Source organism: Poecilia formosa, unplaced genomic scaffold (genome assembly GCF_000485575.1).
Source record: "Poecilia formosa unplaced genomic scaffold, Poecilia_formosa-5.1.2 Scaffold582, whole genome shotgun sequence".
Taxonomy (NCBI): Eukaryota; Metazoa; Chordata; class Actinopteri; order Cyprinodontiformes; family Poeciliidae; genus Poecilia; species Poecilia formosa.
In genome coordinates, this window is record NW_006800521.1 from 72,676 (window position 1) to 86,817 (window position 14,142).

At 37.8% G+C, this 14,142-nt stretch overlaps 1 protein-coding gene and 2 long non-coding RNA genes across 4 annotated transcripts; 1 reads left to right on the forward strand and 2 right to left on the reverse strand.

Moving 5' to 3' along the window:
* Positions 1 to 1,208: 1,208 nt before the first annotated feature.
* tmem88bl (transmembrane protein 88b-like) lies at positions 1,209 to 10,528 on the reverse strand. 2 transcript variants are annotated; one of them, XM_016665431.1, is made up of 3 exons: positions 10,291 to 10,528; positions 8,635 to 8,958; positions 1,209 to 1,791 (listed from the first exon to the last, which is right to left on the reverse strand). In XM_016665431.1, the coding sequence occupies exons 2-3, from the start codon at positions 8,926 to 8,928 to the stop codon at positions 1,564 to 1,566; spliced, it is 522 nt and encodes a 173-aa protein (XP_016520917.1). In that variant the 5' UTR covers positions 8,929 to 8,958; positions 10,291 to 10,528; the 3' UTR covers positions 1,209 to 1,563. The 2 variants fall into 2 exon arrangements, with proteins under 2 accessions (XP_016520917.1, XP_007541091.1); XM_007541029.2 differs by having other exon boundaries at positions 8,635 to 8,929; positions 10,291 to 10,526.
* Positions 1,763 to 6,678, forward strand: LOC103129827 (uncharacterized). The gene is made up of 2 exons (XR_001660108.1): positions 1,763 to 1,848; positions 6,155 to 6,678. It is a non-coding gene; the product is annotated as an uncharacterized LOC103129827 (long non-coding RNA).
* Positions 4,227 to 8,623, reverse strand: LOC107834318 (uncharacterized). Its single transcript, XR_001660109.1, has 2 exons — positions 6,952 to 8,623; positions 4,227 to 6,724 (listed from the first exon to the last, which is right to left on the reverse strand). It is a non-coding gene; the product is annotated as an uncharacterized LOC107834318 (long non-coding RNA).
* Positions 10,529 to 14,142: the final 3,614 nt, after the last annotated feature.

Consider the following 14,142-nt stretch of genomic DNA (forward strand, 5'->3'; position numbering starts at 1 on the left):
GCTGCTGCAGTAAACTCAGAAACAATCCTGTTTTCTAATAAATCACACAATCACTTAATTTAAAACAAAATGATATAAACAGTGTTCATTATGTATTTTTTCAGACAGCAGGATGAAAAAGTGGTTTTCTAGTGAATGAATAGAGCAATATGTCCTAAAGAACTGAGTTAGCGAGAGGCGCTGTCTGACCCGCCATAAATAATCAGCAGCATCCTGGAAGTCTGTGAACATAAACACATTTCTTTCTGCTACATGTAGAAAAGAAGACAGTAGGTTGGACTTGAATTTAAAATTAATTAAACTCTGAAATCTGCAGCCAGGCAAGAGAATGTGTCTCTTTAGTCAAAAGTGTGAAAAGAGAAGAAGAGGAACTGAATAAACTGAAGCTTATCGAAAAAACCAGAGAATCTGATGTGAAGTTCAGAAAACAAACAGGCTTGTAGATGGTGGGAGGAGATCAGTGGAATGGAAACCGTTGAGTTTGAACGACAAAATGATTTAACAAGTAGTGTGTGTTGCTGCAGACTCAACAGGAACTGCAAGGCATCACTGACAATGGACTGTGGTTAATTCATAAATAAATATAGCAGATGATTTATTTATTTATAGGTTTATATTTGAATTTTCTTTTGAGTTCTTTTTACATGATCTTTTTGTAGAAATGGGACTAAATTAAGCTACTAGGAGGCAGACTGCTTTAAACACATGGAAAATAGGAACCGACGTTGTTTCCTTTAATGTTTTACATACGAACATGCAGCCGTTAAAAACATCAACACTCAGAAGTTTTACTGCTAGTTATCGATGAACTGACTGGTTATTTTAATTAAATACTGGGATTTATAACTTTACCTTTGGATAGAGCTCTTTTCTACGACGGCATATTTGGGCCATTGTGAACAGGGAAAAAAAGGAATAAATTTCCACCAAAAAACTTTAAAAATTTTTAGATTAATAAAAAAAAAACATTTCTAGGAAAAACAAGAACTTTGCTAAGCTTGAAAAAGAAAGAAAAAACTGAAATTTTGAGATTAATCTCAAAAGCTGTGAATTTCTGCGTTTCAAAAATCAAACATTTTCAACTTTTGGAAATATTCTGAGTTTCAAAAGTTGACAAGTTTAGACTTTTGAAACTCAGAAATGTCCAATTTTTTTCTAGAAAATTTCAGAGTCTTTTTGTGGGTTGGGTGGGGGGCGGAAATTAACTCCTATCTACAATGGCTCTAATGCACCGTCTCCATTTGTTATAGCGTCAAATTAATTAATAATAAAGCACATCTAAAAACACCCCAGATTTACTCTACATGTACAAGCACTGCAAAATAATATGAAAAATAAAAACAAAGAGAAATAAAAGAATATTTTTTTTAAACAGAACTAATATTCAAAATAATGTGACCACTGACACTAGCTGAAAACAAACTGATTGCTTATTTAGAGCCGAAATCTATTCTAATCACTGTCGGATTGTTTACACTGGAAATTGAATATTTTATTGTCCTCTCTCACTCTTTTTACCATTCAACTCCTCACTCTGCGCACACCAACCCTGAGCCTCGCCCGTCACACCCAAGCCTGGACTCTTCCCACCCAGTCCAGCAGCCTCCCGCGGTACCGCGCCCTGGACAGCGGCTGGAGGAAAAGAAGGAGCCGGAACTTCCTCAGCAGCCCGCAGAAAACCGCCGCCGCCAAAACTACGAGGGGCGACATCATTACGAAGCCCAGGATGATGAGGGCGGAGCAGCTGTTGTCGTCGAGGTAGCGGCAGATAGCTGCCGGGGCGTCGAGGACCTGGAAGGACACAACGGAGAGGGGAGAAAGAGAAGTCCTGGACTTTAACATAAAGAGGTAAAAACAGCCTCTTCTTCTACACTTTGCTTCATACAGAGGGCTCCCGGCCATGAAAAATGTTTGCTTCCTCCAAGTGCTAATAATGTGGAATAACGTCAGAGGAAGCTAATGCTAAAGCATTATACCGACATGAAGTTTAGTGGAAGCTAAAGCTAAAGCATTATACCAACATGGAGTTTAGTGGAAGCTAAAGCTAAAGCATTATACCAACATAGAGTTTAGTGGAAGCTAATGCTAAAGCATTATACCAACATAGAGTTTAGTGGAAGCTAATGCTAAAGCATTATACCAACATAGAGTTTAGTGGAAGCTAATGCTGAAGCATTATACCAACATAGAGTTTAGTGGAAGCTAACATTGAAGCACTATGCCAACATTGAGTTTAGCAGAAGCTAATGCTAAAGTATATCCCTGTAGTTAGAACCGTCTTCTTGCATTACTGCTTACAAAGAGAACAGAGACAGGAAAAAGAAAAACTAGAGAAAATATGGATGAATGAAAAAATGGTTTAAAGAAAGTTTTTAGTGGTAACTGGTTGATATTTTTCCACGATATTACAGAAGCACAGACGCAATCATACATGTCAAGCCTACGCACACAGAATAATCCACCTGCTGCTTGATCATTTCCTTTTCTAAGTCGTTTTTATCCAAATGCAGCTTCGCCTCAAGTAAACACACTGGCAAACAGTTGTGCCTTACATTTAGTGTTCTCTGAAATGCGCTCTGTGCTTTTGGTGAGCATGCTGCCCACCTGTCTGAACTCAGCTGCTGCTGGCACCAAATCAGAGAACTTTGTCTTCTTACCAACTCTCTCTGTCAACAGAACAAAAAGCCTGCAGACTGATGCTGTCTGCAAATGTTTGCTTCAGTTTAAGCTGACATTCTTTTCCATGTTAATGACGAATACTGTGCCTTTGCGAGCCTAAACTTTTAAAGTCCTGAAAGAGAACACCCTCACAAACCAAAGTGCATCTGCAGAGTATTACAATACCCCCAAAACCTTTCCATATTGTGCGACAAATGTCGATTTATTCAAATCAGATTTGTATTATAAAATAATTCAAGGTTTCATATCATCAGAAAAAGGAAAGTTTATCCTATCTGAAAATAAGAAAATGCAGCTGGAACTTAAAAGAAAAGGTCACAGAATGAAGTTTGTCAAACATACTTTATTTACATTTATTTAATTTGACAAATTAATCAACATATTACAGCAGTATTACGTGTTTTCAAGGCGCATAATGCCATTTTATAGCATAGTCAAGTAATTATTCAGTTGTTATAAAAATGCTAAATACAACTCTGGAAAAAATGAAAGAGACCAGGCTCTTACTTTTTTTTTTTTTTTCCAGAGCTGTGTATCAAATATGACTTGGAAATGTATTGCCTTGAAATTGGGCCTCTCCCACTCTTTCTGAAACTCCGCCTACAGGAAGTCATCACAACCTCGCTCCTCTGTTAACCCTTCAACAACATTTTACCAGCGCTGCACTGAGAAGTAGCTCCTTAATGAGCTCAGCAGATGTGCAGTTCCACCAAGTGTTTGCTAATTACTGCTGGCTAGTCTGAAGGAGCTGAGCAGAGTGAATCAAGTCAACATTCCAGGTATCTTTTTGTTGAGATAATAACATTATAACATGATGTAAATATGAAAAAAAAGATTTTACATGATACCCCCCCTCCAACAAACTAACTTTGGTAAACTTAATTTGATTATTACTGACCAATTAACACAATATACTTAAGATGGATCTCCTGTTCTATTTTCACAGTGTACTGCAAACACACCAACACAGTGTTGTTCACCTAAACTGAGAAGGAGCAGGCAGGAGGCTCTGGTGGAGCTGCAGAGACCTCAATAAAACAGTTTATTTTCATCCCAATCGTTAAACTTCTAATAAGATCATGTTGTAGATCCTACAAGCATTTACTTTAAAACTTTTAACGATAAATCTCAAACTTTCTGTTCTTAAGTTGCATTTTGAGACTGTCTTAGGAAAACAGTCTTCAGTCAGAAGCTTCTTCAAATTCACTGTAATACAGACTGCTACAGGAAATCTGTCCTCCCAACTTTGAATTGAGTTTCACTTAATTTTCCTTTGGGATCAGCAAAGTGTTTTTGATTGATTTGATTGATTATTACATAATGAAGTTTTGATTATGTTTTATTACATTTTGAAGCCTGATTTTATTACATTGTTATTACACAAATTGGCGTTGTAATCCACATTATGTAATAATAATGTAACATTGTGAAGTATGGTGGTGGCAGCATCATGCTGGGAAGCTGGTGAGTTGTTGGGATGAGCTAAAAACAGGTCAGTCCTGAAATTAAAGCTGACTTTAGATATTCAGCCTGAAGAACAGTTTTTGTTTTGTAAATCTGGTAGTCGATGTCCTGAAAAGCTTGCAGGGTAAAATAAAAAATATTAACTCAGGAATGGCAGAATAAACTTGTTTTTAAATATCTTGTGCTGCTTTATGTTGGCATAGCCATAAAATCCTACCAGCATACATTGAAGTTTGTGGGGTTTTTTGTACATTTGTTGCTCGTGCTTAAATCCAGAAAGTCTCTTTAAGGGTTTCCTTCATGCTGAAGGTGCCATCAGGTTCATATTTCTGCCAAAAATCCTGACTGCTGGTCGTCTGCTAGCAGAACGTCTTCTCTATGGGGTTACATGCCTGAACTTCCAGCTGGGGTAAACAAGTCAGAGTGCGCATGAACAGAGCAGATTCCTCCTTGTAAATGATTTGTGAACATTTTCTGCAGCTGCATGCAAATATTTGGACAATTTGGGGAAGACATGTTGTTGATTTTGGAAGCAAAGATGAGTAGATGTGACCTAGGAAGCAGAAAATCAGGGCAGCCTTTTGTCAGATGGTAGGGAGTTTGTGCTAATTATCTTTGCTCCTCATTAAAAATACATGAAACGGTTATTTAATATGTAAAAGTGAGTTAAGTAAGTATTTAGATTGTGCAGTCAGCTGAGTGGTTTTCCTCTCTTCTGCAATGGAGGGGTAATTTGCCCAGCATACCTCCAGATTTTTCTGTAATGATCATCTGAGAGGACATTAGTGTGCTCGTTTTTTCTGACTGCGTGTGTTTTTATTTCATAATGTCTGCCATTAATCACTGTGGCATAGAGAAGATATTTTCAGAGTTGGTTTCTGGACATTTTCACGTTGTTTTTGTTCAGTTCTCTCTCTAAACAGGCTTCATGATTTGACAAAACGTTCTAGCTCCAGATCTCCAGACCTCCTCCAATGTTGACCTGAGTGGTAGGGTTACAGTTAAAGGGATAGTTTGTATTTTTTGAAGGTGTTATCAGTAACAGCTCAGATAGATGTCATATTGCAGAGAGTTTGTGGAAAGATAAATAAACCAGGTGTTAATAAGTTAACTGTTGTTGAGTTTTTGTGTGTGAACAGTGACTGTTATTACACTGGAGCAATGCATTAAGCCACAGATATATTCCCTGGCAGACTTTAAATTTAATGTAATTTGACTTTAATCTGATTAGGGTGATGGTTAGAGTCTCTCCAAACTTAAAAACTTGGAGCTCATCGTTAAAAATGGTAAAAAAATAAAAAAATACCAGTGGAAACATATGAAAAGCTGTTCGGTGGTTTATTAGTTGGTTCAATTTGTTGTTAAAATATAAAAGTAGAAGCTTATTTAATTAGTTATTTATTCATTGCTATCCTTTGAATGTTGTCTTCTTAATATTTCTGAAAATATTTCTTGCATTTTCAGCCATAAACTGCATTCTTGTTTGAATAACAATAACTTAAAATTTAAATCTGCCAGAGGTTTGAATATTAACAGTTTGAATATGTTTGAATATTAACATTTCACAGTTTGAGTGGGTTTAAAAAACACTGTGTCGTGACATTATTCTGCGTCTGCGAAGGGAAATATGATCAGTAATAACCTTTTAAATAAATCGTCTGTTTAAGTTTGTTTCTGATTCCGGTCTGCAGAGCAACTGAACCTGTCAGTTTTATTTCTGCATTTCTGCCCAGAAAGTATTTTATAAAGATTTATTGTTTTGTTTTTTTTTCTATTTTAACTTTTGCTCCAACCATAAATGACCAAAGTGAATGTTGACATTTAAATCCAAGCGCTCCCTGATGTTTTTGTAAATACATTATTTCAAAGATGTTAGCAGACATGTTGTTGTAAAAAGTGGCTCGACATGCGTGAAGGTAAAAGTTTGAAGCTTACAAACGTCTGAATTTATTTTTCTGTTGGGTTTATTTGTGTGCCGTGTTTCTGCAGAGTTGATTTCATCTCTCCACAGATTCCTGCACACGCTGCTTCCTGTGAAGCATGACCCAGCTCCCCATGAAGCAGGTAATGAGTGCAGACTCCCTGCTGGGCCTGTTTTAATGTGGATGGCGGCGCCGGTCGGGTCCAGACATGTGCGGGTGGATCTGAGGCGTTGCCCGTTCTCTCTGAAGATGTCAAATTACATTTAAATGAAAGTTTTGGTTCTGCCAGAACCTCTGTCCTGCCAAGAGTCAGAGATTTAGGTGGAAAATGGTTTAGTTAAAATATTTCAGCATCTTTTAGGCTTATAATTATGTAATTATTCATTTTATGTATGAAAGCTGCAATATTCCCTTTGAAAGGTTGGCAATTATGTTTTTATAATGACTTCATGCTGAGTTACAAGTGCAGTCATGTATAAAATGTAAAACACCCCAGTAAATATTCTGTTCTTTAAGAAGAAAATGTCACTAATTTAATCCAGTTTTTTTATATCTTTGGAAAATTAATGTATTTATTTCCTCTTAAGCAAAATAAACCAGGTTTTGCTAAATGTCTAAAATAGACTGAAACATTTCGGGGTGAGGAAAAATTTAAGACACTCTACACCAGGGGTGGGCCATCCTGGTCCTGGAGGCCCGGTGTCCTGCGACTCTTAGATGCCTCCCTGGTCCAACACACTTGAATCCAACAGCTGAATCACCTCCTAAGTGCAGTCATGTTCTCCAGAGTCCTGCTAACGACCTCATTATTTGACTCAGGTGTGTTGAAGTAGAGACACATCTAAAAGTTGCAGGAGACCGGCCCTCGAGGCCTGGAGTTGCCCACCCCTGCTCTACACCCTATTTCAGCTTAAATTCACCCCACAGAACTTTAATGAGATCAACATCTGGGCTTTGACTAGGTCAATGCCTTCCATTGGCCCAGTAAATCCAGGTCTTGATGGATTTACTGGTTTGTTCTGGTTTTTCTTCTCAGATTTCATCGAGTCTCATCTAAAACTTAATTTAAATCAGTCAAGTGCTGCTGCAGCAAGCAACCTCAAACCATGACACTTCCACCACCGTGCCCCGCAGCTGGAATGAGGTTCCTGTCTGATTGTATTTGGCCATTTTTAAATACATTACCAGACAGAAAAGTTGCTACTGTCTTATTTCTGATGGTTTTAGACAAATTAACCAGTCATGCTTTATGTAAAATATCTACATATATAAATGTTAGAAAACACACAGGCTTTCAAACGGTGTCCTAAGTTTACATAAAGGCATAGATCGAGGAAGAGAAACTAAAATAAACAATTTTAGCAAAGTGTAATTTTCCACTTTTGCCATAATTAGATAAAAGAAATGGTGACAGAAGTTGAAAGTTCAGATATTTTCAGCAGGACATTTCCTTTGATGCTTCAGCAGAAAGGCTTAAAGCAAAGTGTTAATAGAAAGAAGAATGGATCTTAACCCGATGTTTAACGATGTTCAGAAGCAGGAATCATGAAAAACGGCTCCAGTGCAGAAACAGAATAAAAATAAGCCACTGAGGACGATTCAATTTAATTTAATGTTCGTCCACAACGCTGTGTATTAGCAGCATCATATTTATTTCATTCTGAAAACTCAAAAGGCAGTAAAATATTCAATTAAGTAGTAAAATATTTAATTTTCCCAGCAACAGCAAAACAATTTTGATGGGGCAAATATTTATGATCTTTTAAACTTTCCTTATTTCTCTACAGCTAATGAGCACGCCAACATTTTGACTGCAACTTTACTGAAATAAAAAATTAATCTAACGGTTGTTTCAAAGTGAAGATATGATGCAGTTTGATTCATGATCAAATAGCGGCTTGTTTCTGCTCAGGTTGGTTGGTTTCTGAGGTTTTACAAAGTTTTAAAGATACAAAATATTCCTTTAATGTAGCATTTTCATGTCTAGATTAGACACAGAGGAAATCCTGGAGCAACAGGAATTTCTTCAGTTATTTGACAGTACTGCCCATCCCCCACCTATTTCTGCACACTGCTGGCCAGCTGTCTGAAAGAGAGATTCAATGTTTTTCTCATGTTAACATAAAAATGAGGCATTTTGGAAATATTTACTGATGTACAGAAACTAAAGGAGCATCAAACATCAGAAAGGAGACGAGAGAGGAGGAAAGGAGTCAAAGAAAGGATGAAGACCACAAGAAAGGAGTCAAGGAAAGGTTGAAGGAAGGACACACTAATGAAGGATAGATGGTAATAAATAAATGAAGGTTTAGTTTGGGTCAGAGTGTTTGTTCTCTGAATGGATGAGTTTGGGTCAGAGTGTTTTGGTTCTCTGAACGGATGAGTTTGGGTCAGAGTGTTTTGGTTCTTTGAACAGATGAGTTTGGGTCAGAGTGTTTTGGTTCTCTGAATGGATGAGTTTGGGTCAGAGTGTTTTGGTTCTCTGAATCGAAGAGTTTGGGTCAGAGTGGTCGTTCTCTTCCCTCCTGCAGAGAATCAACAGGAAGTGAACACATCGGTCAGGACTCACTCTGGAGTGGCAGAGGAAGCCGGCGTACAGCAGCAGCGCCGCAGGCAGAAGCACCACACAGAAGACCAGCGCCAGCAGCAGGGCGCCGGCCGACACCACGCACAGGTTCCACAGGACCAGAACCGCCCCGCAGGCCACCGAGCCGCACGCTCCCCTGCGGCCGCCCCACGCACTGCCGTCACTGTGCGCCACTGGGGGGGGCAGCATCTTCACGGCGTCCCCCACCCAGAACTCCTCCTCCTTCTCCTCGTCCGCTGAGCCGCCGTCCTCCAGGTCCACATCCACACCACACATCCTGGGAGGCAGAACCGACGGTACCCCTTACTGAGCATGTAGTTCACCATGGAGACCGAAACAAAGGACTGCTATGAAAAATCATTCAGGACAGTCAGATGTTTAGATCAGGGGTGTCCAAAGTGTGCCCTAGGGGCCGTTTGTGGCCCCTGACCCGAAGTCCAGCATTTGGCCAACAAAACTGAAAACGGGTGATGAAATTGTCTATTTTTCTTTTAAAAAGGCGACAGTCTGAAGCTCTTTTTATGTTTTGAGTCTTTGACGATATTCAGATTTCATAGAAATGATGTTTACTGTTGAGCAGGTAACACTAAAAAAAGAAAAAAAAATTAAAGAAGTTTGCATTTTGATTTAATGAATCTTGTAGCTCACCAATAGCTTAAGTTTGTCAGTTTTGACCCCCAGTGCAAAATGTTTGGACACCACTGACTTTGATTAAAGTGTATTCATGTGCTGGAATGGCCTAGTCAAAGTCCAGAGCTTAAAAATGTCTCCTTACAACTGCTATCCAATCGATTGAGAGTTTATTTTGTAAAATAAACAAACACTTTATTCTCCAGGTGTGGAAAGCTGCAGTGTAAGTATTGACTCAGGAGTAGACATGTCACAATAAATCAATAAATCAGTTAATCGTTTGATAAATGAAAACAAGCTCAATAGTTTCTATTTTTCTCTCTTTCTAAAAACAGGATGATAAAAGTCTTCAGTCTGGTGTTTGGTCTCAGTCAGTCCTGTTTTAGAAGAACATAATTAATTTAATTTGTTGTTTCTGTTTTGTTTGTTTTGGATATTTAAAGTTTGTTCCAGTTCCAGTGTAAAATGTTCATTATAATTTAAAGTTTATTGATCTTTGACAATGTGTTCTTGCATTATGATGCCATTACCATTATATTACTTCAAAATGGCCTCAAAATAACAATATTCCTGTTAAATTTGTTATTGAGACAGGCCTACTCGAGACTGAATACAAAAGTCAATTTTATGCTAATTTGTGTTTTTCTATTACATAAATACTCACAAAAATTAAAATATGTAGGAAAGAAGGGAATAAACACATTTACCAAGCTCTATATCTGCTATCTTTCAACATAATTAGTTTTTTAAATATAAAATTTGTACATTTCTCCAATATATTATTTTTCATTCACCTCGTATTCTAATACAGATTCCATATTTAATCAGAAATATTTATCTAGTTTTAATTAACTCTAAAGCAGACCCCTCTGTTTTGGCCAGGCACACACAGCAAAATGTAAAATGTAGATGGCATAAAGTCACGCATATTTATTTTTTTTATTTTAAATCAGTTTTCTTTTCCAGCTGAATCATTATAATAACACATGGCGGTTAAATGTCGCTCACCTCGCTCAGTAAATCCCGCCGCTCTCTGTTTGTTTCTGTCTCTCCTCCGCTGATCGTCGCGCAGCTTTTATTTTTTATTCCTGTTTAAAATAAACTCTTGTTTCTGGCTCGGCTTTGAACAAACTGCAGCGCCTGTGACTTGAACCCTGCGCTGCTGGAGAGATGCTGCTGCTGCTGCTGGTGCTGCTGCTCGCTTCCGCTGCGCGTCCCCGGGAGCGATGCTCCGGAGCGCGCGCACGTGCGTGCGCGCTCCGCGGTGTTCAGGCTGCGTGTTTAAAAGCAGCACGTGCCTTTTTGTTACGATTTAGTCGCACATTTTCGGGGGATTTTTTTTTCAGTCTCTTTGGAAAATCATCGGGAAACAGAACAATGTTTAAAGTAGGGGTGTTCAAACTGAGGCTCCGGTGCCTTTTGCAGCACTTGGAAATATTTTATGTGACCCATGACCTGAATGGTAGAAATTAAAACAAACAAAAACTCTAGGACAAGATTTAGTTAGTTAAAGGGGCAATATTGTTTATTTTTCAGGCTTATGGAGTCATTTTATAGCTTCAGTTATAAAAACACTGTATATGTCAAAAATAACTTAAAAAGAATTTTTACTGTCTTTGAAATTGGTTTCTGTCTCTTTAAGAAGCTCTTGCTCTTTATGAGAGAATAACATGACACGTGTCAAACTCAAGGCTCAGGGGCCAAATCCGGCTCTCCATAGCTTTATTTTTTTTGGCCCTCACATTAATAGAAGCTTTAATAGTTTTGTGCTTAAAAATGACTTTCCATCAATTAAATCAAAGCAGTTTTTATCTATATAATACCAAATGACATCAGTATGTTCAATATTATTTGATTTCAGAAGTAATCATTGACAGCTATTTATGTTTTTGCAGACTGTTGATGAGTTTTATCAGTATGTGTTGGAACAATCAGTTATTTGAGAACCTTTAAGAAAAATGAGTTTGACACACCTGCATGAAAACATGACACAAGTGTATTTTACCGGCTGCACCCCCTTTAAAGCTTTACTTTTAAGCTTTAAAGTAAAAAAGTTCTTGTTTTACTTTAAAGTAAAACAAGAACGTTCAAATGATGCCGTCTGGTCAAATTATAACAAGTTGACCTTTATAAACATAAAATCTTCTGTAAACAAGCAGCTATAACAGCAATATGAGCTCAGACTGCAGGGTCATAAGTGCAGAAATCTGTGTGTTTTGTGTATTCCAATTAATAAAATGAATTCATTTAAAAGTCGACATCTTTCTCAGAAACAGAGTTGCAGTTAAAAGGGCAACAATGAATTCAGCCGTCTAAAAACCGTATAAAATGCAACAAAAAGCTGCAATATGTTGAGAAATGTCCTTCTTAATTCCTCTCTCAGCACGCTGGGCCTCATGGTCCTGAAAACATTGTCAACATGTGCTGGGGTGAGATAACGGCATGATTGATTTGCTTTCCAGTGCAGTCAGACAGCCAACCTTTTGCTGATCAAATTTAATTACACAGAAGAAGAGACAGACGTGAGAGGACGTGGGAGCAGAGTGAGGAAAAGGGAGAGACAGGAACAACAGATCGTAAGATAAGGAACAAGAGAAGATGTAGATAAGGTGACTGAAGATAAGTCAGTAAAACCTGTAGACATTCTCACCAGAGACACCTGCTGGACCATTTGGGAACTTTTTAAAGGAAATAATTTGGTTTTTGGAGTTTATTCACTAATGATCTCTTGTATTTTTCTTATTGTGGTGAATTTTGAGTGATATTCCACTTGAGAAAGCTGAACATGTTGCCCTTGCTGCTCTGAGACCTTGTGTTTATCTGCCTTTGACTCTGTCACTCTGCCTTCAGACATGCATTAGGCCACTCACCATCCATTAGCTTCACAACATCCCGTTACCGTGGTAATTCATCTTACGCCAGTGACAAGGAGCACACAAAGTACAGAGCGGTTTAAAGGAAACCATCCATCGAACTTGAAACACACATTAAAACATTTTGCTTTCAGTGTTGGACATTCAGGAAAATGGTTCTTGATGGAGAAAGAAAAATAATTGTACAAACATAAATAATATAAAAAAAATGCTCTACCAATTACAGTGTTTAATTTATAGGAGGAACAAATTCATTGCTTCACCTCTGAAAACCCTCCTCCTCTCTACTTAAAGAGGCAGTAATGTGTAAATTAATTTTTTCTTAGCTTTATGTCATATATCATTCCCTCAGCTCCTTCAGACTAGCCAGCAGCAATTAGCAAACACCTGGTGGAACTACGCATCTGCTGAGTTTGTCATATGATCTACTTCTCAGAACGTTTGTAAACTTAGAGAAATATTGCTGTGTCAGACAAAGTGGGAGCTTCTTAAAGAGACAGAGACCAATTTCAAAGGATTACATTATAAAGTCAAATTTCTTTTATGTCATATTTGATACATGCAACATTTTTATAATAACTCAAGATCATATAGTTACTTGATTGTGTTCTTAGATTTACATAATCTTCTCCTTTAAGGAAAGCAACCCCACAGCATGATGCTGCCACCACCATATCTTAAAGAAAGGATGAAGTGTTTCGGCTGATGCCCAGTGTTCTCCAAAAGTGGGGGAAAAATCAATTTAATAATGTCAAAAATACTCCAGTGCAAAATACATTAAATTATATCTAACATTGTTTTGGGCCCAACTCAACTGTGGTTAACTGAACTCAGACAAAAATTGGCCTGCAGTCAGAGCTTAAATAGTGGTGCAGTAACCTAAACCTGCCACAGGAGGGAGACAACATAAAAAAGGAACAAAAAATACAAAATTAGCAAACGCAACATATAAAACCATAAATCAAAAACTATATTTAACTTGGCACAATAAGTGAATATTAATGTAAGAAAATAAATAACTAAGGTAATCTTTAACAAAATAAAGTTTTTCCATTTGTCCTTTGTAAACTTATGTTCCTGACTTAAAACGGCGTCATGAAGTGTCATTTGAGAAATTACATTTCTAATGCAAAGTTGACACTTTTAATGGACTTTAATGCAACTTTCCATTAAAAGTGTTTTTATTTACCGAATGTCACTTCATGATAACAGTCATTCTTGAAGAGTCCTTTGCGTTCATGACGGTGTGATGTCAGATTTATGCTCGCATTCCTCATGTCTTATTTTGAGTTGGCCCGTCACACAAACCTCCAGTAAAAAGCACTGCAGTTTGTTTTTCATAAGACAAAAGATGAACAATTTCTAACCGTACTGCTCATCAACAAAAGTCGCCCAGATTGTTCTCCTTTTACACAAAACAACATACAGCTGGCATGAAGGGACTTTGGGACATAAATTTTAAACAAGCTCTTTAAATTCAGTTGCCTAAATGAAAATGTGTAAACAAGCAAAACTGGGCAAAAGCTTTCATCTCGGCCCCAAAACATGAGATTTACCTTTGAGGCAGACGGATCGGATTCAAACGAACGAAGCCGTAAACAGCCTGCTGCTTTCCCATCATGCAGCTCTTCTGTGCATCTATAAAATGTTTGCCCTTGGCTGGAGGTTTGTTGATCAAAGGCACTAAGACTTTGTGCCAAACAGAAACACAGCTTTGTTTTTGAAGGGGAGTCGAGGGTAAACCTTACACAGCCTGGAAGTGTTTGTGCTCATTCATATTTAGCCTTAAAGTAATCATTTACCTTTAATAACATGTTTTTAATGACTAACTGTAACATTAATGTTTTGAAGAGCCACATCCAGAGTCCAAACTGGAAGTTGAAGGAGCTAAAGATTAGGGTGATGGCAAGGAGACCTTCCAACCTATAAGATTTAAAGTAAAACATTCTTCAAATGGAAAAAAGCAAAAGACACAAGGTAGAGGGGA

Coding starts and splice junctions, on each gene's coding strand:
- tmem88bl (XM_016665431.1), bottom strand. CDS start 8,928: ATGTGTGGTGTGGATGTGGACCTGGAGGACGGCGGCTCAGCGGACGAG. Junction 1,792..8,634: donor GCTTCCTCTGCCACTCCAGA/GTGAGTCCTGAC, acceptor GTGTCCTTCCAG/GTCCTCGACGCCCCGGCAGC.